The sequence below is a fragment of the Phaethon aethereus genome, assembly GCF_964289735.1.
Source record: "Phaethon aethereus genome assembly, chromosome: 5".
NCBI lineage: Eukaryota > Metazoa > Chordata > Aves > Phaethontiformes > Phaethontidae > Phaethon > Phaethon aethereus.
The window spans coordinates 56,452,159-56,477,700 of NC_138579.1; the positions used below are offsets into that span (position 1 = coordinate 56,452,159).

Sequence of the window (25,542 nt, forward strand, 5' to 3'; positions counted from 1 at the left end):
AGATCTATTTTCTATTATAGGACCTCAAGTGTGTTGCTATGTGCTATCTACAATTTTCATCTACAAAATGAATCTTGGTAGCATTTGTTGGAAAAGAACAGCAACATTAGCTTAGAGGAAAAAAAAAATAGTTCATTACAATAAAATGTTAACTGTTCAAGTTCATAAGCAAAATTGCTTTTGAAATTTCAAACCTTACAATTGTACATTTTCAATATCGAAAACTTGCCATAAGAAGTTACATTCTACTATACTGGTGACAAAGATTTTCAACTTTGTTTTTCTTGTAGACAGTTACATAATCCTGGTTTTCTTTTTCCTAATGAATTTTCACATCTTTAAAATTAGTTTTAAACAAAGTTCATTCTCCTAAAAAAACAGTTTAAGTATGGTGTATTTCATAAGCTGAATGTTTTCATTCAAGGTGTATCTATATAAAGTAATGTAAAATGTTTTTCATTTATTAAATCTGTGTATTTTCAGTTTATGTCATATTGTTTAGCAGAAAGATAAAGTAACTACTAATGACTAATCTAGATACCTTAAAAACAGTCTATCTGTTCCATACATTACATGTTTGCCATAACGCTTTTCACTACAATATAAAATACACTAGAAAAACTGAAATTATTACCAGGGAACATTACATACAGTTATCAGTATTACCAATGTTTCCCTGATAAAAAAAAAGAAAAAAAATCTTTAATTGAATGTCTCATACATGCTCTACTTTGCCATAGGAATATGATTTAAACTGAAAATTCTCCTCATGTTGTCCAAACAAAATAGACACTCAATGTATTGCACAATTGCAATGCATTCACTGTAGTACACTGCTGCCAGATAAGCCAGTCAATGATTTAAACCAGGAATGGGTGCCTGGCAAAGAGTGGGCCAGCCTTCCAGAATAAAATAGATGGTGTTCTTTCTCTTGAGGGGTCTCTACTGTAAATCACTTTACCATTTAAGTTGGCACATATCACAAGAACTCTTAAAACAATCCCTGTGAATGAACATGAAGACAAATCACAATACAAACGATGCAAAGCCATTCCTCAGAAATTTAGAAGAGTCCAAAAATATTTTTATTCTTTTATCTTTTAGCATTAAACTGGCAAAATTCAGCAGATTTGGTATTGTATTTTTAATAGCTAAACTATTCAAATTATCTTATGCTGTGAACAGCTGGGCTTGCTGTTTTCTTTCCTTTCATGTTTTTTTTTAAGACCACTGGCAAGAACAATCTGTAGGCTCTTGGATTGAATAGCTGACCCAGGTTGAATTACTGGTGCAATACAATTGCACAGTTCGTCTCTGTAGTCCAAGCTCCCTGCAGCATTTGCAGAATCTTGCATATGTGTTGATGTTGTAGTTATAAATGCTTGCAGATGGGCACTTCCCATCACATGAAACAATGTTCACCTGGTAACAAACATGAAGAGTAATCAGCAAATGGAAGCAGCTAGGAAATAAAGTTAGGAGTTCTCCAAAGACATTAGGCATTCAAAGTCAATGGCAAAGCAATGAAAAATTTGGAGGCATTTCTTCTAGCCCCGTATGAAATCCTGCTATGTCTGAGTAATGAACACTGAAGTATGTTTCCCAGATAGGTCTCAATTTTTATCTTGCTGAGATTAACAATGACTTTCCTGTCAATGTCAGTAACAGCAGATTTTGGCTACTAACAGACACAAAGAAACAATTTCAGTTTTCAATTCTAAAGTATTCATAACAACCTTGGCTTGAACATAGCACCAAATGGTCTGTCCATAGCTCCCTACAGTATTAATTTCAGTGATACACTGATGCAGTGTTGTTATACTGGTATCAGTAAGGAGGAATATAAAGAATCAACCCTTTGGAAAGCCAAGGGGAATTATTACCAATGATACCACAACTGTAACACAGGCTGTAACAGAAACAGTGATATAAACTGATAATTTTTTCAAGTTTAATAGTCAGGATTTGCGTTTCTGTTCAGTGAGACACCGAGACTAAATTTCCTGGCCGCTCAACAGTTTACTCTACAAAACATACTCTCAGAGTCATTTTAGAGGTTACAGCTGTTTCCCTACACTCTTTTATTACAGCTTTTCCAGGCGCTCTTACACATCTCACATGAGACGTCTGTCTGCACCCTTGCTGCTGCTCACACTGCCTTACTGCCCAGCAGGACATCGTTGGTGTCCTCCTACAGTAAATCCTTTGGTAGACACACAGATAGTGCCTCATTCTTCCTACACACTTCACAGTATGCTCATGCTGCTGCCTAAAAAAAACCCAAAAAAACTTTCAGGATCCTAGATTCCTTTCTTCATGAAGCTGGCATTTAAACACTTTCCCTAGACAGATGGAAAATTAAACACATCTGCAGTTGTTTTAACTGTAGTATATAACTGGCAAGATTCAGTTATATCAAAGTTAATTTGCATATAAGAATTGCATTATAGGGTGAACCGAGACCTTGGACTTGCACTAAATCAACATGCACCTAAATGCATACAAAAGCAGAATTCACATCCCCCTTTTTTGTTATTATTTGAGAAGATGATCACTGAGAATGTAGGGAAACATTAAAACAGCTCTATGAAACACGGAAACTTCTGTCTCTGTGAGAGATGCAGACAATAGCCGTGTGGACTTTGTGTTCCCTTTCTTCTTATTTCTCGTATTTTTTCCCTTCTATTAAAAGAATCATAATAGTTATTTACTTACTGGTGTGTTACTCCTGCAGTCATTCTTGCGGATAGTCATCCTAACAGTCACCTTTTTACAGAATTTTCCATCTTCTTTACCTGCAAAATGGGTATTGATTGAAAAATATCAGCTCAAAATTCTAAACATTTCAGAGACAAGAACATACCTGAATGTTTTATGGGGTCAAGAGACACAAAGAAGAAATCCCAATACATTACTGCACATACAAAACTTTGGCAAAGTGACATTAGCTATATATCGTATCGCTTTTAAAACTATTCTATTTCATGCATTAGAGTATCTGTCTCCTTACAGCTTCAATAGCAATTATAAATGGTTCATTCTTCACTCAGAAGCCTTTTAAGAGTACGTCCGCTGTCTTTCAAATTTTGTAAAATTGATCAACCACTCCTGTGAGAAGGTTTGTTAATAATGCAAAAAGTACATTTTCTATGAAGTAACTGTAACCAACTTTAATAGCAGCAATTGCATTCCAGTGGTATAAACAAAGTTTAAAATGAACACTTAATAGCAGAATCTGATGAAGAACAGGGCTTCAGGGGGCTTTACATTTCTGTATGTTTTTATTAAATAAGAAAAAGAACACCAGTGAATAAACTAAAAATTTTATTTACATTTTCATTAGCATTATTTCCACAATTTTTCTCTCAGAAGTATCTACAAAGTATATGGATGAAATAAAAAAGATAAAAAGTATATGGATGAAATAAAAAAGATAAAAAGAAATAATGAAAAGAAATGAGAAGTTAAACTTAAGGGAATCCTGAACATTTGAAGGAAAGAGAAGAAGTTCAGTACAAAGTTCTGTTGTTAGAGATCAGAATGCACAGTATCTTCTTATGATGATCCTGTCTATGCCAAAGAAACCACACCACATTGCAGATCTGCAAAAGAAATGAATAGTCCGTTCCATTATAACAGCTTCCACAGTTTCACAGCAGATTTTACACACCATGATGCAGTCCCACATGACTGCCCATTTACAGAGCTGCACTTTCATTCAGCCAAGAAATCCAAAGATGTTGACAAAAGGTGAATACTGTTAAGCTCCAGAAAAGTAAGGGCAATGAAAGACTTACTGGTTTGACCAATACATAATACTGAACTGTGACAGAGGTTTATTACATCTTGATGGGCAATGTCCAGTTCCCTGCTCTAATCACTTTCAAACCAAGTAATACTGCTTCTCAGAGAAGCATTTTGTGTGTTTGTTTTTTTTTTTAAAACATAAAAGCCTGCTACTGTTTCTAGATAGAGCAGAGGTTTCTGGACATGAAAGAAAGGGCAGCAATGAATCTTCTCAGAAGCAAATAAAAAGCTACAATCAGAAATGGCTGGCTACTGGTTGACTACCATTGAATTATATTTGCTTAAGGAAAGATTGAGAAATTAAGAAAAAAATTTTTTTTTTTAATAAAAAGCTCACCATTGTTTCATGTTTCTCATAGTCCTATTCATGTCCTTTCTTCTTTCACGTTATACATGGTGTGTAGGATTCAGTGCACCTGTGGCTATGACTTCATCCAGGCTATAGTGAAAGTACATCATATCTCATAAAGAAATAAATATGTAATGTATTTCCATGCATGTACTTTAATGTCCAGTGGCTCTTAATGAGCTCTACCACATAATATACTTTTCCATGAACAACCTTACAAAACATGTGAGTGTCTATACATGTCGTGTTATAATTGAGATTCTTTTTCACAGTTTGTATGGTCGAAAAATCCTAACTTGGTTTTTGGGTTGACCCGTAACACTTTTGTCATTTAAAGTGATGTCAATATGAAAGAGTAATATAGATTTCAGTGTAGTACTCCTAGAGTCATGAGTGTAGTTTAATGAAGGATGTATCACTTGGTGGTGTACAAAATTACAGTCAACATCACTTCTTTTATAGAAATATGGAGAGATGTTTTCACAAAATAAGCGCTGAAACAATTGCATTCATACCGTGCTACAATTCAAAAAATTATCATGCTCTACAGAAAAGAACAAAGATAATCTCCAATTTTCATGGAGTAAATCCAGGCTTGCTATTTTCAGTATACTGTCCTAACTATGACGGGAAAGAAATTACCTGCATCTAATGTGTATGCCACTGGACGCAAAACTATACGATACATTATCTGCAAAAATGTTGTTTATATAATAAGCTTTAACAAGCAAAGCCATTAGTCTCTATGTTCTACAGCACTGTAAACATAATAGAATTAGCTTACATTTTAAAACACAGTAATTTTACACATGCAGCAAGCTAAAGACTACGCAAGTGCTTACTACCAACAGTACATTGTTGGCTAACAACAATGCACTGCCCACACAGTGCAAAATGAAAAACAAAACAAAACAAAACCAAAATGTGAGCCACTCTGAACCACGAGCAGTTATACTACACTGCAGCTTTTGGCATAATTGGGTAATATGAGGCCTGGTGCTCCTATCAGGGAGTACATTGTTGGAAATCAACAATGATGCTGTTTGGGTTGGTCCTACTTATTTCCAGGAAAATGTACCTGTATTACAGCTAGCATAGGCCGTAGGAGTGACTGGGCTAACATGGAATGGGAGGAACATTGGCACTGAAGAACCTGGTAAGAATATTACATATTGAACAGAGTACATGTTACAGAGGATTCCCTATCAGTATGAAATGTTCTGGAGTTACTAGATTTCAGCATATTTAAAAAAATAATTCAACCTTAAAATGTACTGATATTACTGTATATTACTATATTGCTGAGGTTGGAAGGGATCTCTGGAGGTCATCTAGTCCCACCTCCCTGCTCAAGCAGGGTTCACTGTGCCAGCAGCTCACAACCATGTTCAGGTACTACTTGCATTGCTAAGCCTTATGTCAAACCCAGGAAGAACCTGATGTACATTGGTATAACTAAGACAACCTGGTACCCTAAATTTAAGTTGTCCTTTGGGGCTACAAGAAAGAAATAGTATAATGTCCTCTGAGCAGCATTTGTAAAAACTCTCTAGGTTTTGATGGAACTCCTGGGACTTAATTTTCAAATACCACTTAAAACTGAAAGCAAAAATCACAATGGCTTCTAATGGTGAAGTACTTCAAAAGAAAGCAAACACCTGATAACCCTTCTCACGTGATAACCGAGTCCTGCACTTCAGTCACAACAACCCCTTGCAATGCTATAGGCTTGGGGAGGAGTCGCTGGAGAGCAGCCCGGCGGAAAGGGACCTGGGGGTGCTGGTTGACAGCCGGCTGAACATGAGCCGGCAGTGTGCCCAGGTGGCCAAGAAGGCCAACAGCATCCTAGCCTGTATCAGAAATAGTGTGGCAAGCAGGAGCAGGGAAGTGATTGTGCCCCTGTACTTGGCACTGGTGAGGCCGCACCTCGAGTCCTGTGTTCAGTTTTGGGCCCCTTACTGTAAGAAGGACGTTGAGGTGCTGGAGCGTGTCCAGAGAAAGGCAACGAAGCTGGTGAGGGGTCTGGAGCACAAGTCTTATGGAGAGCGGCTGAGGGAACTGGGGTTGTTCAGTCTGGAGCAGAGGAGGCTGAGGGGAGACCTTATTGCTCTCTACAACTGTCTGAAAGGGGGTTGTGGTGAGGTGGGTGTTGGTCTCTTCTCCCAAGTAACCAGCGATAGGATGAGTGGAAATGGCCTCAAGTTGTGCCAGGGGAGGTTTAGATTGGATATTTGGAAAAATTTCTTCACCGAAAGGGTGGTCAAGCATTGGAACGGGCTGCCCAGAGAGGTGGTGGAGTGTCCATCTCTAGAAATGTTCAAAAAATGTATGGATGTGGCGCTTCAGGACATGGTTTAGGGGACATGGTGGCACTGGATTAATGGTTAAACTTGATGATCTTGAAGGTCCTTTCCAACCTTAGTGATTCTGTGATTCTCATAAATGTCTCACACAGTTACAGTTGAGTAACTGCTCTCATGCCAGATTTGTTCAGAGTCAGAATGAATTACATGATTCACAGAGGTACTATGTTGTCTATAAACAGATGTGAAATCAAAACTGTATGAATCGACTTGTGAACGCATCTCAGAAGTAACTGGAGTTTTCAAGGGTTTAATTTTACTTTCTGATGCATGCCCCAGATTGGTAACTTACTTTCGTCTTAATTATTTAAGAGTGTGGTTATGATCTTTCTCTAAGTATATTAGCAAGATCTTCTGCCAGAAATGGCTGCTAAGGCATTGAAGGGTAATGTCAGATAATCAAAAACTTATCTCAAAGAGCCTATGGAGAATCAGCTACAGAACTAGGACAAACACAGGTCCATCAGACATATTACCATTCCCTTACAGTGATCAGGAGTAGGAAAAAAGCAGATGAATCTTCCACAGTTTCAATACCTTTTGTACTACAAAACGTAATACATAATGAATAACACCAAAAGGTACCTCCCAGTTGGCAACATACATCCCACTGCAGTAACTGTTCACGTGGTACCACATCTGGTAGACATGATTGTTCAAGTCCCGTCCCACCCAGCAGGAAATACCTGCATTTTTCTCCACCTCTCTCGCACACTATCTCCTACTATCTTTAGCTTTTAGGTCACTATTCCAGCCACTTATGCAAATGAAGTGACATTTTTGCACCTTTTTAAAGATAATCCGATACTGCCCAGTATAAAAATCTCCTTTTCCATTGCTTGTAACATTGTCAATTTCAAGTATTTGAGCTTAGATTCTTCAGGTTAGGTATCTGCCTTAGGCTAAATTCTTCACAAAATCCACCAAAATGTTTCACCTATGTACCAGTGTGTTAAGAAAATCAATGTACTTAGCTCTTGATTTATATTAAGAATTAGCACATTTGGAATCTATTCAGTAGAAAATTATTTTATTTTTTCCAGAGAACCTTTATTAGCTCTCATAAATGTCAAGACATATCTTGGTAATCAAGTAAGGGGGTATTTTTAAATTTTAAGTTCTTTTAAAAAGTACTGCCTGAAAGCTTCCGAATTATGTTTATGGATAGAACCTAAGACTGTATTACAACCAGTTAATTATTTACAGCATTAACTTACAAACTGTATAGATCAATCTTCATTTTTACCAAATATGATGATATGAACATAGATGAAGCATGTTTTAAGGTGCCTTCCAAAACACAGTACCTTTTATTATACTAAATGCAGTAACTAATATTTTGAGGAGTTTTACACGAGAACTACAAAATACTCAAGGTAGCAATTTTAGTGACTTGGCCAGCCACAATGACTATCAGTGGAGTAAAACCCTTCAATGTTAAACTACTTCCTTCTGATTTAACTCCACTAGTTTCACCGGTATTCATACGAGTAAAACCGGGAAAAGCACAGCCTTTGAGATCAGTGAATCAAGCTTTCATGCAGGAAAGAACCAACCTCATTTCTTATCTAACAAGAAATCAGACAGAATTGTGAGGCAGGAAGTGTCATTAATCACTTACATGTTTTGCAGCATCCTTCTAAGAATGGTACAACATAGCCTCCAACCTGACCAAGAGAGAAATAAAGAGGAAAAAAAATTTACTCTTTTCAAACATTTATTCCCATAGATCTGCACTATTAGAAATATCTTCCAGATAACGCTCTACAACATTATTCAGACAAATGCAGCACTGGTCAATGGATGAAGGCTTGGCTGTAAATGATCTAACTTGGTATTAAGTGGTTGTCGCTGAATGCCACTAGGTATCACCAGCTATTAAAATGCCACATTTGGAGAGCGAATGACTGTGTTAAGTCTGACTCCATCATCTGTTACTTAGAGTAAATTCTGACTTCTTGTAGCGGCCATACTGACAATCACAAAAACCTGATTCTGAAATCAAAGCAGGAAGAAATCTCATCTAAATGAGAAGCCACCCACTTCCCATGGTGGAGAGTCATGGCTGCCTTCAGTGCTGTAGCATGAAGCACTCCCCAGAGTACTGTGGGAAGAATAGCCACAAATTTTTTAAAAGCTCTCTCAGGATTACCTTGAAGGAGAGTTCAATTTTTGATGTCTACCTCAGTATCTCAAGCCATGATGATCTATCTTTCTACCTTAATTTTTTTAGTTTGCTTAGAGCAGCAAAAGGCTGTTCATCAGCTGTGTAACTGAGACTCTCTCTGAAGAACCAATCCATTGTTATCTGTGAGGAAGAACTACAGCCATCTAGTTCCTTTCAGACTTTTCCCTGCTGGTGTGCCATCATTCATTCAGGAAATGTAAATGTAAAATTACATGTAAATGTAGAATTACAGACAGCAGTATGAGATTGCTCCCTGCATACCTTTCCTGGCACTTAGTCTAATCTCATTTTGCAAATTCAAGGAGAGCTTTTGCTTCTGCAAAACTAGTCCAAAAAACCTTATGTCTCACTGTAGAAAATATTTTCCTGATATTCAGACAATCTGTCCTTTTCTTCAATGTTTTTGACCACTGTGATGAATGAAACTGCTTTATGCAGAAAATCGGTTAGAAAGGAGAAGTCCAACCCAGAAAAAGCATCCAAGTTCAGACAACTGTATGAGGACTAGTTTGATATTACAAGCCTCTATGAAAAAAAAAAATATTCTGAGAATAAGAAGAGGTGTCTCCAGCTGTGTAACTGGGCAGTCTGGTGACACACTCTATGTGTCTAGTTAGAGCTTTTCACCTTCAAATGTCTGGGCAAAAATGCAGGCATTGCAAGAATTTATAATTTCTCTCTTCTTGAGGTAAAATCATTTTTTGTCAGTGTTAATCTTTTCATGCAAACGTAAATCATAGCTGGAATGCAAACAACATACTGAACACTGACCTTCACACATTCAGTTTCATTAAAGGGTGGACAGCCAACTGAAGAGGAAACCAGAACTGGTCCTATTGCTGTGTTAGTGCATTCGTATCTGATGCAGTTTGAAATCCAAACAGTACCAGGCTGTTAAAAATTGTAAAACAGAATCTTTACTCTGCAACTCATCAAAACCAGTATTATAAGTATTTTTAATACAATTCCATTGAATGTGATCTTGTCTGAATGAAAAGTAGTACTTACGGCAAAATATAATTTAGACACATGTTAAAGTTCTGTTTAAGTACAGAACTTACAAGTCCACTAAATATATAATGCTAAGCAGGTTCTAAAATAGTAAAGTTGACAATAATTCTCCGATACATCAAAATCCGTTAATCTTTATAGACAGCTATATGATTGACTCTAAGAAATTAATGTTGTGTACATGCAAAACGATTCCTAGTATCTGGACAAATAAAGCTGCTCCTTGCACATTTTTTATGGCAATGTGTATGTAGTATCTCATAATTTTTTTGTTTACTTTAAATGTTTTGAGGGAATAAGACATGCATAAACTTACCTTAAAATTGGAAACTGTGCCATTTCTGAAAGTGTAGAGACAAGACAAGTTCTTACAGCTTCCACAGCAATTTGTTAAATCTTTTGGAGGCTGATAGACTTGGTTCTGCCAAAATCAAATAGATTACTCCTTGTATGAGACCATCTTGCAGCTTGACATTTTACTATTGTAATGGTGAGGTTTTTTTCAGGTATCTGATTTGAGGGATGGTTTTTAAATAACTCTCAAAATCACAGAGCTTACATTTGTACACACTGTACATTCATGAAGCTTTTATAAAATACCTTTGACCTTAATTTAAGTAAATGGGGAGAAGTTCCAACTCAGAGAATCAACTCGTCTTTCTACCTTTTTCAAATATGAGTTTGACAGCTTACTTCAAGAACCACTGAAATTTTGACTTTTTACACATTAGACATCAAGTAAGAACATAATTAGAAAAAGTAATCTATGTAATATTCCCATGGTAATGTATTATACTCTGTAAAAAGACAAGCTATCATTTGCTTATTTTTTAAACCTGATTTCACCACATTTAGAATTCATCTTCTATTTATAATTATTCTCTTCCCAATTCTAATTGAGCTAATGTCTGACAGGAATTTCCACCTGTTTGTGCATAATGCAGCTAAAGATACACAGGGTTGCAAGGTGGCAGTATGCTATACACATTAGTTTGTATGAGATCTACATGGGGGAGAAAACAGTGAAGGGAGTCAAACTTTTATAAATTTCTATCAGAACAGCGGTAGCATATCATTAGAGGGAGAACTCAAGTTACTCTCTTGATATTGTTCCCATGACAGTAATCTACTCAACAAACTCCAACAAAATGTAATTAAGACCACCAGTCACAATATACATGTCCCAAATTCTGAATTTCTTACAGCTTTGCACTTGACAGCACAGTCTATTGAAGACACGTTTATTTGGTAGTATTTAGTGGAGGGATCAATCACATTTGTACAGTAAGAAACATGGCAAATGCCATCTGCACTGTGTTCCATGATTGTCTGTCCAGGAAGCAGCACACCTCTCTCATTACTCAGGCAAACTTTGTCTCTTACTACAAGTAAACACAAAAATAAACAGCATGTTCAGGACAATCAGCTTGGTATCAAAAGTCTGTTAAAAAATGTTTCAAACAGTAGAACAGGAACTGGAAAAGCTACTCTACCTCTTTAAGAATTGGGTCAGATTTTCAAATATAAACTGTTAATAGTAGTCTAATACTTCATTACAATCACCAAATTATTTCAAATATAACCATGCATGAAATCTAAATAAATATACAATATTGTATTAGCTGCACCACCAAAATGACAGTGCAGGCTTCTTCAACTGATTTATTTTATAAGTCTACTTCAGGATAAGAAACGTACGTGAGAAATGTCTATTTCTCCCCGCTGATTCCTGAGGGTGCAGATAATTAGCTCAGAAGTATATATCTTTATTGTAGAAATCTAGGCAAGGACAATCCCAACTCTATTGGCCCACTAGGTGCCCCACAGGAATTATTTTTTCCCAAGTTTTCCCAGACGCTATTGGGCATGCTCTAAGATGAACTTGCATGGTGCTGAATGCTATCCTTGATCTTGTAAAGCACATAATCATGTCTACCAGCTCCTGGAGTAGTCCCATCATGCGTTAGCGGGACTTTTCTTTATGTGGACATTGTTGTGTGCATGTTAGTTGCTTGCTGGAGTCCTTACTCCCGCTCAGCAATATGCAGGCTGCTTAGTGACCACCACCCAACTTTCCCGAAACTGCCTGCTATTTCCCTGCACAGATCTCCTACTGCAGGAACTAACAGAATACAAGGACAGGCCATAATCAACTAAATATTTAGTGAGGGGTCCTATTTTCTTCCCTTTTCTTACACTATTTGTGAATTATGTCAGTCAATTCTTTCCTCCTCAGCACCATGTTCAAAGTGAATATCCAATTTATAATTCCTAATTTACCTTATTTTACCATATTGCTTTGAATTAAATTCATTTCTGACTTACCACATTTGTACTTAACACAGTTACAGATATTTTCTGTACTGTTCTGAAACTGTTCATCTATCTGAAGTTTCTGCCCCTAAGTGTACAAAAGGAGAAAAAAAAGAGAAGTGAAACGACAGTGTTTTCTTATCTGTATGATCTTTTTCTTTTAAACATCTCTCCTTCAGGATTTGAGTAGCAGTATCTCTTGCTCCTAGAAACCCATTCAAAGCCACTTTCATCACCCACAGGGACATTTAATTTCATAATAATAAACAAATGGGAATTTTTTTTTACACCTGAAAAACAGGAATGGTTGTTGGTGTCAGTACAGCAGACATTTAGGACAGAAAAAGACTAAGGCAGGCAAACAATGAAATGCAGTGGCTTGCCTTTGTACAGAAATGTCCGTGCAGTGTGGAGTGTATTCTTTCATGGAATAAGTTAATGAATATAGATAGTATTACAATAGCATAGATGTACTTTTTAATTTTGACCCTTATTGTTTATATGTATGCATATTAAGATTTTTCTCCCTTCCTAGGACTCCAAATTAAAATTTTTATAAGTTATTCCCATTGCAATATTATTTTCTTGATAAAATAATGACAAGCAAAATCAAAACATACCCAGTACTGACTGAGAACCTAACCCAGTAATGCTAATAAGCACTTTTGTAATGCAGAACAATCCACAATTAAACACAGTTTAAAATTTCTGCTTAGTCAGCCATCTGAGTGCATGATATATGTTAACAGATTCACTATAACAAATATTATTAACAAAACACTGATGCTGTACAGCATTTGGTACTGACAATTAAAACCCAAAATTTTATCCTGGGGTACATGAAAGCAGTTCCACTCTACAAATACTTCAGGGCAGAATATGGTCATAAAAAACTTCAGAAATATCAATGCTATACAGCCATTTTATTCTGCAAGATATTTAAACTTAACTGGCTTCTTAAAAATAGATTTAGCTTCTTGTAAAACAATTTTTAAAAGAAGAGAATGACATGGCATTTCATATTTCACTGATAAAAAGATAAGATACTGATAGATTTATTAAGAAATTAATAAAAGAATACTGACAAAGAAGATCAATTTCATACCAGTTTGCACTGAGGTTTGGGAATGGTTTCGCATGCACATTCTAAAACAAAATATGGTAACAGAAACAATAGTTTAGAATATGCCATTTGCTTAAAACAGAGCAGAGAGAACAGAAATTCCAGATTTACAAATCATCAGTAAAGAAGTTCTGCTGGTTTTTGAAATACACCCATCTGGGAAGTCCAGAATTGTGTTTGATTTCTATTCCATCTTGAAAACTAATACCAGCTTCTACGACCAGCTTTACTTACTACAATTTACAGCACTGTATCAACTGCAGTCCACCTGAACACATTAAAAAAAAAGACAACCATTCTAGCTGCTAGCCTCCTTGCAGTGATGATAATCATTACAATCAATATAAAGCAATGGAGAATTGCATTTAAGGCATCACAAAGAGATGTATGATCATAGAATCACAGAATGGTTTGGATTGGAAGGGACCTTAAAGATTATCTAGTTACAACTCCCCTGCAATGGGCAGGGACACCTTCCACTAGACCACGTTGCTCAAAGCCCCATCCAACCTGGCCTTGAACACTTCCACGGATGGGGCATCCACAACTTCTCTAGGCAACCTGTTCTACTGTCTCACCACCCTCATAGTGAAGAATTTCTTCCTTATATCTAATCTAAATTTACCCCCTTTCAGTTTAAAACCATTAACCCTTGTCCTATGATATACTACTGTCTTTGCAAACTGGCAAATTCCTGACCTGTGAACCTAACCTTTTTTTTTTTTTTTTTTAAAGCCATAAATAATTTACTAACTCTTACAAAATTTTCAAGATAAGTCACCCAGTTTGGACAGGCAAATTCTACAGTATGCTATCACCCTTGTGAAGCAAGAAAAAACAAACCAGGCAGATTAAGAAGTCTGTATCATGAGATGACATTTCTATAACATTTGTTCACGAGTAGATCACAATGGTATAGCTGGCTGAAACCAGACTTAAACCCAAGAGGCCAAAGCTCTTGTCAGCGTCTTATTGCCTAAGACAACTAAAATGAAAATCAGTCATTTTACCACATGTCCGAAAGGGGCAGCACTTCTCTGGGCTCCATACCTCCACCAAAGACATGCCCAGCATACATTTAAATTCAGGACAACGATATATTTCACAGTCTAAAATTAAGGAAAAAAAAGTCCGATAAACACAAGGTTGTCATATTTTGATGAACAGAAATATGAATCTTGAGATAGTAAATTACTTATTCATAATAAATACCTTTTATTATACCTTTACTTGAAAAGACTAATAATTGAAATTTAATCATTAGCCATTAGGTAATAGTAGTGTGGAGAACAACTACTCTAGGCAAATATTTAAAACAGTTTTAAATCTCCAGAATTTAGGGCCTGAAATTACTCACTTGCCTCCGTGCTACAGATATTCAGATAATGCTTTAGGCACATGATATTTTAAAAGTAAAGATTATTTGTTCAGGACTACAGATGATAGCTTGCTTATATGCACAAGTGGAGCTGTATTTCTAATCCACCATTTTTGGCACTGAACATCCACACTACAAAATTTGACATGGTCTCAATCACTTAAAATACCAAAATCAAGTCAAACTTACTACATTGGTATGTAGGACAACATCTCTCTGTAGTGTTGTCATCCACAATAAGGACTTCCCCTTCTTGACATTTGGGTATTTGATCAGAGCAAGCCCCGCATGCTGGAGAAAACAATTATTTAAATCTAAAGCATCAGAAGAAATTTCACTACCGCCTAGGAAACATGCCTGTAAGTTTGTCACAGACGCATATGAACGAGAACAGAGATACTCTGCATTCATTCCTTATAGTCCCTATAGAAGAGGCTAATTTTCAGTGCAGCTTGCCTTTTCTTTGTCCCCTGCTATAAAGAATGAATACATTGTTTGTGAGTCAGATCACAACAAACAGGATTTTCTCTTCCTTTCTGTTATCAAAAATTTTGCCAGATTTTCTCTCCTACCAAGCCACCCCGCTGTTTTCAGGAATGCACCTCTGCCCAAATTATAGGATCTTTGATCCCCAGTAAAGGGCATCTCCTGTGATCCCAGGTGTTATCCTCCCACTTGAACACATAAGAACCCCACAATAGGTACTTTTCAATATGTACAGTGCAAAGACTCAGTATATCAAAAAAGAGACAGAAGGCTGCTGTGCGATAGCAAGAAGAGCCAAACACAGCACATTGCTATCACATGAACAAAGTGACCCCCTAATTACTGTAAATAATGGAAGTGTAATTCAAGTTCTCTATTAATGCTCAAATTTTTGCAAATAGAAGAGCTAATCAAGTCAACTCGGCCTTTGATTCATAGATATCTATGTACAAAAATAGAGTAAATTCAACAGGACTTCATTATCACATTATTATCATACAGAAAACACCCGTATGGTAACATCAGAACTCCTATACTAATGCCAAAAAATGCAATCTTATTATTGAATTGAGTCATTACAGGCCAAATCCCAAAAGAACCAAAAAAATTTGCCTAAATACTCATATGGGATATTTACCATTGAATAAGATGGGCCTTAGCTGATACAACAGGATATAGGGAGCAAGAGCATATGTAACTTCAGTCTTCTTTCAGATAAAACATTCATACAGCTAGTCCAATCACTGTACATGGACAGTCTCTCAAAAAACACTCAACTCCCTCATCCATGCACTCCACCACCACTCCTCTACATGACCCAAGAATACTACTCGGTTGCACAAAGCTGTTCTGTGACTCTTCATGGTTGTTGCTATTTCTTATATTTTGTAAACTTTAATGCCCAGTTTTTTAACCACTTTCGAGCCTTACTATGTTGGGAGAGCTAAAGGAAGTACAAAGAGCCGTGATAGGAAAAATAATAGTAGACACCATTGCATATGCAAAAATACATTTAGTCTCAACCAGACAGGATACTGTACCACATATATAGGAAATGCAGCAGGTATTCTCCACTCGAGCAGCAACTAGTGTTTGATCATCTTGACAGCTTGGCATCTGCTCCATTGGTTCACATTTTGCTGGATCACATTCTGAAAAAAGTACAACAGATGTATTTCTTTGTATAAAGTATAGCATTCCTCCTTTGTTATGCTATATCCATTAAGAAATGGCAGTGTGGAGCAGAGAAATACTACAAGACACTTTAGAAAAACTTTTACCTTGTTTCGCAAGAGATCAAAGACACATTCACAGAATCATACAATCTTTGGGTTAGAAGGGACCTTTAAAGGTCATCTAGTTCAACCCCCCTGCAGTGAGCAGGGACATCTTCCACTAGAGCAGGTTGCTCAGAGCCTCATCCAACCTGACCTTGAATATTTCCAGGGATGGGGCATCACACAAGACTCTTCCATCATTATATCTGCTCAAATAGAAGCACAGACCAAACCTGAGCTTTTAGATGAGAAAGAATTTTGTAAGCGGCCATACTAACAATGGTATCTACAGTAAATACCCTTTTGCTTCTAAGTTGATGTATTTAGTTTACTGAATGCCTTTTACAGGGTGAACTTTTTTACTTTTTCAAAAGAAACCTACCGCAAATGTAGTTGGGACAACAGGATTCTTCATTGTAGTAAGTGACCAGCTTTTCCAAACCATTACACTCAGGGATTAGGCGTTCACAGAGGCTCTGATTACAAACTGTTACATGAAGGAAAAGGAAAAAAAAACCCTTCTAAACTATCTTATGCATTTATAAGTCGAGTGGAGCAGTGGCAAACAGTATTTACAAGTTTGATACCCCAAATCTCCAAATAACAACATACATACAAAAACCACAACAAACTAGCAAAAAAACCTGAGGCAATATTCAGAAGTGTCCGGCATTTGCAACACTCTCCATGGAGGCAAAGTTATAGTAGAGCTGAGTCCTTGGGAGAATTAAAAAAAAATATCCTGTGGAAATCCCAGGTGGTCAGAACATGAAAATAGCTTGTGATTTCTTTTTAAAGATGGACTTTCTAAGCTAAATAAGGATTTAAAAAAAAAAAGCTTTTATATTCTTTTTTTACTGCTCGCTTTGTAAATCAGATAAACAATCACCTGATCTTTTTTCCTAGTAATTAGTTATATCATTTATTTGTATTTGAATATTAAAAATAAATCAGTAGCCTGTACAGCTGAGAGAAACACAATTCATGTCCAAATAAACACAGAGCTATTTCAGTCTTTATAGCCCTTGTCCAATTCCTCTACCTCTACCCCAAAACCTACTGGATATTGAGCCAAATAGTACAAAGTTTCTACGGTTTTCTACATAATCTGTAAAGTCAAACAAAAGTAATTTCCATTCACTTCAAAAGTAGGATATGTAACAGGAAAACAAACCACAGAGAAAGGATATCTGCATATTCCAGTGGGCAGTGGTCATAATCATTAAGGAATACTTACTACAGATCTTCTGAGGACAACATGTCTCATCACCATGAACAAGCAAGGCCACTTCTGCAAATCGCTGACAGTCTAAATTGTGAATATCTGAACAGTTGTACTCCACTGGAATAACGGTCTCACTGTCAACACATTTTTGCATACAGCATCCATTCAAAGAAGTTTTCCAGACCTCACCTACTGCATGAGGTGCTCCTGAGCTGTCCGTACAAGCTAGATGAGAAAATAGAAGTAATTCCTTTTTACTTCAAATTTTGAGCACCATTTTCTTCCACAGCAAGTGAGAACTATGAAGTATAAAAATCCCAGAGTTTTAAAGGCATCACCTATCCCCATCACCCCATAAAAAAGTGAAAGAGGAGACAGTCCGAGAGTGAGTTTGTATGGGAAAGCAAGACACTCAATTCACTACAGAGGATCAGGGCTTCCACTTTGTGTCTTCACTGCAAGGCTAGTCACTGAAAATCCCAATCCAATCCTTTGCTTTTAAAGCAGTGAGCTGAAACAAAGTTAATTTTATATTTTACACAGAGCAAAATTATTATTAATTTAGAGTGCTTTACGTAATATGATTTATAATAAACTGCATCTTTCTGGTTTGTGTTGTTAGTGTTCAGTATTGGTCCACAATTGGGTGTTCTCAGGCAGAACTGTAATGAAAATAAATATCAGTGCTGGCAGAAAGGACATAGGACACGTACACTTACTATTCAAAATGTGTAATTAACTGTTGCTGCATATCTTTTGAATGCCATTTAGTATCAATAGGTTGGACCCCTTGGCAAAGGGCTAGATGAAAAGGAGGCCAAGACTAACAGAATAGTAAAATGCATAAACATAAGCAAAACTTCCATTTTGAAAAGCATCCTTCAGCTCAGAGGTGAGCAAAACTGCATGTCACAAGGACATTCCCTGTTTGCTCACCTGGACAGTTAATGTTTACTGAATACCTAAGAGTCCTCAACTGAATGACATAAGCAAAACCCACACAACACCAAGCTGGAACTCAACCTACTACTAATGTAGTATCTGACCACCAACTTGCAGATAATAAAGAAGAAAACCACATCCAAACATACCACATTTTTCTTCAGGAATACAGACAGCAGTGTGAGCTCGGTGAAGGATGGTCCCTCCAGTACAGACACAGCCTTCTGTCAACACTGAGCAGGAGTCCGAGTCCAGGGAAGCAACCTCGTTATTCTGACAACTATCTGCAACCTCACAGGCAGCTATACAAGCTTGATAGGAGAAGTTTTCAGAGCAGGGGAAGGCTAGGACAGAAATAAACAAATCACTCATTCTGAAGTTGTAATCACATGAAGCAGTACCTAAAAGACGACATTATTATCTTCTTGTCAACTTCCTGTGCTTACTGGTTCAGTAGGATCTACCAACCTAAAACACTGTTACAAACCAATTACCTTCTACATGACAAATTCAAACAAAAGGAAGTTGCGAACACTTCTCTTCTGTAGTAACATTTTCATCAGGCTTCAGTTTGCATTTTGGCAGTAGAGATATCAAACCATGCAACAGTGTTGAAGTAATTTAAACTTCCAAAACATTTGCAAATACTACACAGATGAATAACACAGTATTCTGAATCATTCTGAGTACTTTCCAGTGGCTAAAGAAAATGCAGTGATTACTAAAAGCAAAGCTTTGTCAATGACAAAGATATGTATGTAAAGGCAATATTTAATAGATATCCACATTAATGAATCTCTTGTATGTGTGTGTGATTTTTAAGTCAATGAGCACAGTTAAATTTAACATTCTTTATACTACTAATGTAAATTCATTGGCATGTTATGGATGCATGCAGGAACAGACCAAAAAAGCATCTCATTTTAACTTCTGCTGTTGAAAACTTAACATGATCTCTCGTTGGTTCAAAATGGTGATTAAAGCTGCTTAAATATGGCAAACAGAAAATGACTACAAATGGCAACAGTGTGGTTCTGTGAACTACCAAAATATATGATCCTCATCATGTAATAATACCTAAATCATACAGCAAGATCGCCTGGAATCGTGGTAATGAGTTCGCAAAGGGACTGTCTGTTCAAAAATGAAGAAGGTTCCAGTTTAGACTTTAAAGATTAACTGGGAGAGTTGATTTTATTCAGCTCCTCACAACTGAAAATAGCCATAATACCCCACAGGAAATAGCTATTAGAGCCCTGAGGAACTCAGGCTTTAAAAAAATCAGTCTACAGCATATCAGCACTTAGTGACCACAAAATCCAGATGTAATTTCATGGTTCTTCCGTGCTAGGCATGCACCACCAGAGGTCATCGTAGTATAAAAGTAAGAAAGTGATGTGGCCCTTCACAATGGATGGAATACATAACTATATTTACAGATCTACTTTGTAAGATCTTTTTTTAAACAGTTATTTGTGAGTAAAATCCATACAAAATGAAGATTTTTTTTTAATTGACTGTTTTTAAGCTTCAGATTCCATGACTATTATTTGCATGACATGCTTGCATGAAGCCTGTACACATGTACCCACCTTAAATCACTTTGAAAAAAGACATCACTTACGATTTCTATTTACAGTGAGTTCTCTTATTTTGGGGGATCATGTTTCATCAATAAATCTTTCCCTTTTCAAGCACTGAAACTACAGACCTCACTATGTCATTACTGCATAGGTGATCATTGACACTGTTTTACTATGTTGCTATGGGAGATGTTTTCTGCCAGGATACTCTAGCTCTCAGGTTTTACTCCTTACTTTCCATCTAATCTCAAAGGTGTTTCATTTCTCTAACCCCTTCTCCAAAGACACAGCTTTCTGGAGCAGCATCAAGCAGGCATTGCCAATTCAAAGTACCACAGAACTCTCTCTCTGTGGCTTCCTCCTTTCCACAACCAATTGTGTTGTGTTTTGGTTTTATCAGTGGAAAGTGGCTACGAGAAATAAACACTACATTGTGAGAGCATTTGACTTCTACAGTTAGGTATATTATAAGCCAGAGGTAGGCTTCTGAGCAAAGTTCGTTAGCTTAGCTTTTCCATCCGTGAAATGGCTATAATGATCTTAATTCCTTTTGCACACTGCTTTGAACTGTATCATAAAAAATGCTGAGTTTATTATCTCAATGATGACTTCCAAAGTATGTGAGGATTCAAGGAGCACTAGTATTTTCAACTTACAGTAACTCTTTTATCAAGCAAATTTTGGCTCTGTGAACACCAGAGGTACACATACATGCAGAATACTTACGGCAGTAATCAGAGCTCCTCCATTCTATACAAATATTAAATTTGTTGCACATTGCCACATAGGCAGCTAGCGAAATGCATGGATTTTGAATGTACTCAGTGTCTTGAACCCATATATCACAGAACAGCTCAGGTGGAACCTAACAAAGAAAAAATAAAAAATATTGCACCTTCATAGAGACCCTACTAAGTAGGAAAAAGATTGACCTATTTAAATATTAGCTACAAACAATGAAGCTAATGTTCTTGGTTCACAGTAAGCAAGAGGCCACCAGCCTTCATTGGTATTCATTGGTATACAAAAAGACTCTACAAGTATGTAAAAGTAAGGCTTCCCGAATGTTGAAAAAATATAAGACATTCTTACATTTTTCAGTTTCATCTCTTACAAGTGCCATGGCAAGAGCTAATACAGTTTTTCCAACAGAATTCATAATTACTAATTGCTCCTTGTTCTTCCTTACCTCTATATTTTTGTTTATTTTTGGCCTCATCTTCATCAAACTCAACAACATACACAAGCTGAAATGGTAAATGTACTCATGTATGCACAAATAAATTCATTATTCGCACACTGTGAGTTTGTTATTTGCTTTCGGTTTGCTTTAAATGGTCTGTTCTACCCTCTCATCTCTCCAAGCTGGAATTCCCTATCTCTAAAGCCTTTGAGCATGCAGGCTCTCAGATTACCTATCGCGATTTGGAACTTGTTAAATTACTGAATACTTAAGGACTAAGCATTTTAAGGATTAAATCCTAAGACTATTTTATTTTACTTTCCTCTATATCATATTGATACAATTGAATTAGCTGGGACTGATTCATAAATTAGATGGTATTGTCAAAACTATAAAAGATGTATTATGAATTCTGAAAGTGTTAGTTGCTTATTGCAACTCTCCTATGAAGCTGCCACATTCTTCAATTATTTTTACCTTGCAACTGTAGATACAAAAAAGTATATATCTCATTCCACAGATGTGGTTACATGTAGTTTCACAGTGATGAAATTATCAAATATACAAAATTATATCAGCACTGCATCTCTCTCAAAATGTAAGCTTCCGAAATAGTTAACATACATAAGGATGACAGCTGCTGAAGGTCTGGTTCAACACCATTCTTAAGCACTCTGAGCAGTCCGTGACTGAGCAATTAGTTTCCTGATGCCTGTCTTCTCCAACATACTTCAACGTGTCTGGCACTTGCCAGCTGTCTATAAAAGTGGATGGAGCATAGCTTTTGCTTAAAACTGTCCTGTTGGGTAGCATCAGGTCATTTTCCAAGCTTCTATCACAAAAACCTGTGTATTACCAGAAGAAAAAAACAGGTTAACACAGCATATTTCATTCTGAAGTATGTTTGAAGTGGCATATTCAAACAAGTAAACAGCTTTTAAAAAACTTATCTAACATGCAGAAAGTCTCTGGTAGCATCAAAATACACAAAATACAGAAAAATTAAGCAAAAGTAAAGATGCATCTATGAATGGAAATCTATTGCATATCAAAGAACTGTTCAGAAAGCCCAGCTATGGCACACAAACTTCACCCCTCAGTTGCACAAAGCACTAAATAAAAATGTATTTTGAAAAAGGTTACAAAGCACCTCTATGTATAGCAACAGATGAAAACCGTAAATGTTATCAGCAAAGGAAATTCCCATAAAATGTGGAGAAGTTTATCTGACACTGTACTTCATAAATACTGTGCTATTCTACCTATGCTTCAGAGAAGTCTTAAGCATCTATTGACTTAAGCGCTACCATAAAAGTGCAGCTTTTTGCACTTCTAGGCAGCACCACATTTGTTTCTGCTTAAACTAAGGTAGCTGGCAATTTTGAAAAGGAATGTGACACCTGAAGAGTGACTTTGGTCAACATTGAACATCCAAGTATTACAGTAGACTCCTCTGGAAGGTCCTTTAAGAGTCAGCAGGGACAAAAAAGCAGAATGATGGATCAGTCCTCCATTCTTTTTTCCTAATCACAATTTCTGAGACTTTTGTATCAGGCTTCTAGAAATTTTTTTTTTGTGATGTCTCCACAACCTTGCGTAACAATTCTAAATATTTATCTGTTCAAAAACTATTTGTGGATTTAACCCTTTTCTACAGATCTGATCTGTTTTACTATTTTTCACCAATTCTTGATGATGTGAGCAAGCCATTGACAATCAGTGGTACAGCAACAGGCATTCAGAAAGTAAAACAGCTTTTGAAAATGTAACCATTATTTGACCAAAAATGTTTCTGGTTGAACTTTTTGAGGTTGTGAGTCTATGCAACACAAATAGGAAGTACCTGATGGTTCTCAGAGACTTCAAAGAATTGCTGTCACGTCTGGGATATCTTTTTCCACTACTTCTCTTACACATTGACAAGGAGACTTAACACAGCAAAACTAGGGCTTCACATTTGGCTTGGTAGGATCTGGTTGCAGCTAAAACTGACATGCCTGCACTCTCCTTCGCCAGTTTTGATATTGAGATGTTCATGCTCCCTTCCCACACTCTTCATCTCCCACACCAGCTCTCCACCAGTTGCCACGCTTGCCCAATCCTTCCACTGTAAAAGCCACTGTTGTCTGACACAGATGCTTGGTGCTACAAAACTGTGATGGTTCTTTCAGGTTTATCATTTCCACGAAGCTGAGAAATGGGGATTTACCAATACTACAGTTCAGCCAAAAGACATCAGAAAACTCAAATACAAGAAGCAAACACAGAAAGCACAGGCGATCAGGGTAGACTAATTTATCCTGAAAAGATGTAGTACAACCAGCTCATTTAAAGTAGGCTCTGGAAAGTTGCATCAGACAGCATTGTGCAGGCAGATCTATACAGAGAATGCCAGTCAAAGATGAATACCAGACAAATACAGCACGTTTTCTGAAGAAGTCGTATACTTGGAACACCATCCACAGAAATGTGTCATCATCGAGTTAAAGCACCTGTACACCGGGAACGTAATGTTCCCAGTTCTCCCTATGACAGTAATCAAACAGGTAAAGGCAAAAGAGACTTTCAGTATAACTTGATAAAAAATAGTCTTCACTATCTTGTTTCTGTTTGATCTAATTACAATTAAACAATTAGCCAAACAGAGCAACAATGATTTTGTTTTGAAAACAAAAGTTAGGGTAAATTACAGATAACAATCCAATTTCAAAATGGCAGTAAATTCAAATTCTGTTCCTTTGTGAGAAGCACATTACTGTCTGCAGGACTTGGAACTGGACTGAGCTATCACTGGTATTTGATACTGAGCTACAGGCATTTGCCCTTTCTGAAACTGGAAAGATATCCACTGTAATTACATGAACTCTGTAATCCTTCTTTCCAGCTCCAATTTACAGCAGATAAATTTACAGATTCAGGTGTCCCAGTGGGGATTTACATCAACAAATACATTCTTGCAAAAGCTATAGCACCAACAGCTTATTCAAGGCTATGCTTTTTAGAAAAAAAGAAACTAGGTGAAAATACTAAGCAGACCTAACAGAGTGCAACATGATGGTTATTTAACCCAATACTACTAAGAAATTCCCTCTGAACTATTTCTTCCAACATATAAACTAAGATTAGTTGCCTCAAGTTAACATTTCCTGTGAATTCTGACCTTTAGAAACTGAAAATAGCACATATCACTTCCTGTCAGATGGATATCAAACACTGAATCTTTAAATCACCTTATTTGACATTATGGATTTATACCTGTCTTACATATTTGTGTTTGGTTACAGCAATCATGCCTGTGATTCAAACAGATTACAGTCAGATGCAACACTATGGGTAGAAAGTGATTACATGGGTAGGTATCAAATATCATTTCAACAATTAACAAAATTAATAATGATTTAATTTTCATAGTATCTTAAACTTTGCCATGATCTGCAATAACTTTTTGGCCAGATCCTGCAAAAGAAAGTTTATATAATTAGGAGAATGTGCCTCCCTAGCAAAGCATCTGAATGCCTTTATTTCTTGCTCTATTTTATACTTACCACATAATCCCAAAGCTCTTGGTTCTCTGGTACTATTAAACTCAATAATCATCACACCTGTGTTGTGAAACCACTGAATTCTGATTTTTGTTGGTGTCTCAACTGCATACTTGAAGCCTGAATCCTCGACTTTGTATCCATATTTTCTAACAGTAGGCCAAGCAAATCTCGAATTTACTGTTATCTAATACACAGAGAAAAGAGGTTAAACATCAAGTACCAACTGCTGTAGGTAGAAGAAGTAAGGCCAGATTCTCAACAGCTTAGGAATCAAACCCATAATTAATTGCAAAAGAAGTCAGGCTCACCTCCACAGAGATAATATAGGTACTAAAGAGACTAAGTTTATGTGCCTTGCTCTGTGACTTACCTCATTAACTGTCCTTGTATCACGGTTTGACTCCTTGAATTTACAAGCAATTTACTGAATTACAAAGTTGGAACAATGAATTATATGACCTATTGTGTCCTACTCTAATATTCAGTATCCACATGAGGAGGCAGTTGATTACAGAAGTATGATGCTATCTAAAAGGCAAAGAAAAACAAACCCCCAAAATACTTACTTTTCTACTTAAACGATTGATAATAATTTGGTTTGATACATAGGTTAGATTCAACATCGCCAGGCACAATGAAGTTGAATTTGAATTACTCTGTGAAGAAAGCAAAAACTACATCAACCATAGTCACGCTGGGCAAAATCTTTATACATTAGCTGCTTATTGTTTTTAGGTACTGGGGCATTAGGATTTTGGGGGAATATATT

The 25,542-nt window shown here is 36.6% G+C and overlaps 1 protein-coding gene across 1 annotated transcript in view; it reads right to left on the reverse strand.

Annotated features, from left to right (window-relative positions):
* Positions 1–1,221: 1,221 nt before the first annotated feature.
* OTOG (otogelin) overlaps positions 1,222–25,542 on the reverse strand; it is a gene marked incomplete at both ends in the record, with an annotated part of 108,286 nt that continues 83,965 nt past the window's right edge. Inside the window, 18 exons of the mRNA XM_082000185.1 lie at positions 1,222–1,422; positions 2,716–2,795; positions 8,141–8,186; positions 9,479–9,598; positions 10,035–10,139; positions 10,922–11,100; positions 12,044–12,119; positions 13,137–13,177; positions 14,165–14,263; positions 14,722–14,823; positions 16,059–16,169; positions 16,678–16,782; positions 17,533–17,745; positions 18,612–18,806; positions 20,772–20,910; positions 21,853–22,073; positions 24,774–24,957; positions 25,340–25,429. Of these exons, the coding sequence (XP_081856311.1) occupies positions 1,222–1,422; positions 2,716–2,795; positions 8,141–8,186; positions 9,479–9,598; positions 10,035–10,139; positions 10,922–11,100; positions 12,044–12,119; positions 13,137–13,177; positions 14,165–14,263; positions 14,722–14,823; positions 16,059–16,169; positions 16,678–16,782; positions 17,533–17,745; positions 18,612–18,806; positions 20,772–20,910; positions 21,853–22,073; positions 24,774–24,957; positions 25,340–25,429 (2,307 nt within the window). The remainder of the gene's footprint in view (positions 1,423–2,715; positions 2,796–8,140; positions 8,187–9,478; positions 9,599–10,034; positions 10,140–10,921; positions 11,101–12,043; positions 12,120–13,136; positions 13,178–14,164; positions 14,264–14,721; positions 14,824–16,058; positions 16,170–16,677; positions 16,783–17,532; positions 17,746–18,611; positions 18,807–20,771; positions 20,911–21,852; positions 22,074–24,773; positions 24,958–25,339; positions 25,430–25,542) is intronic.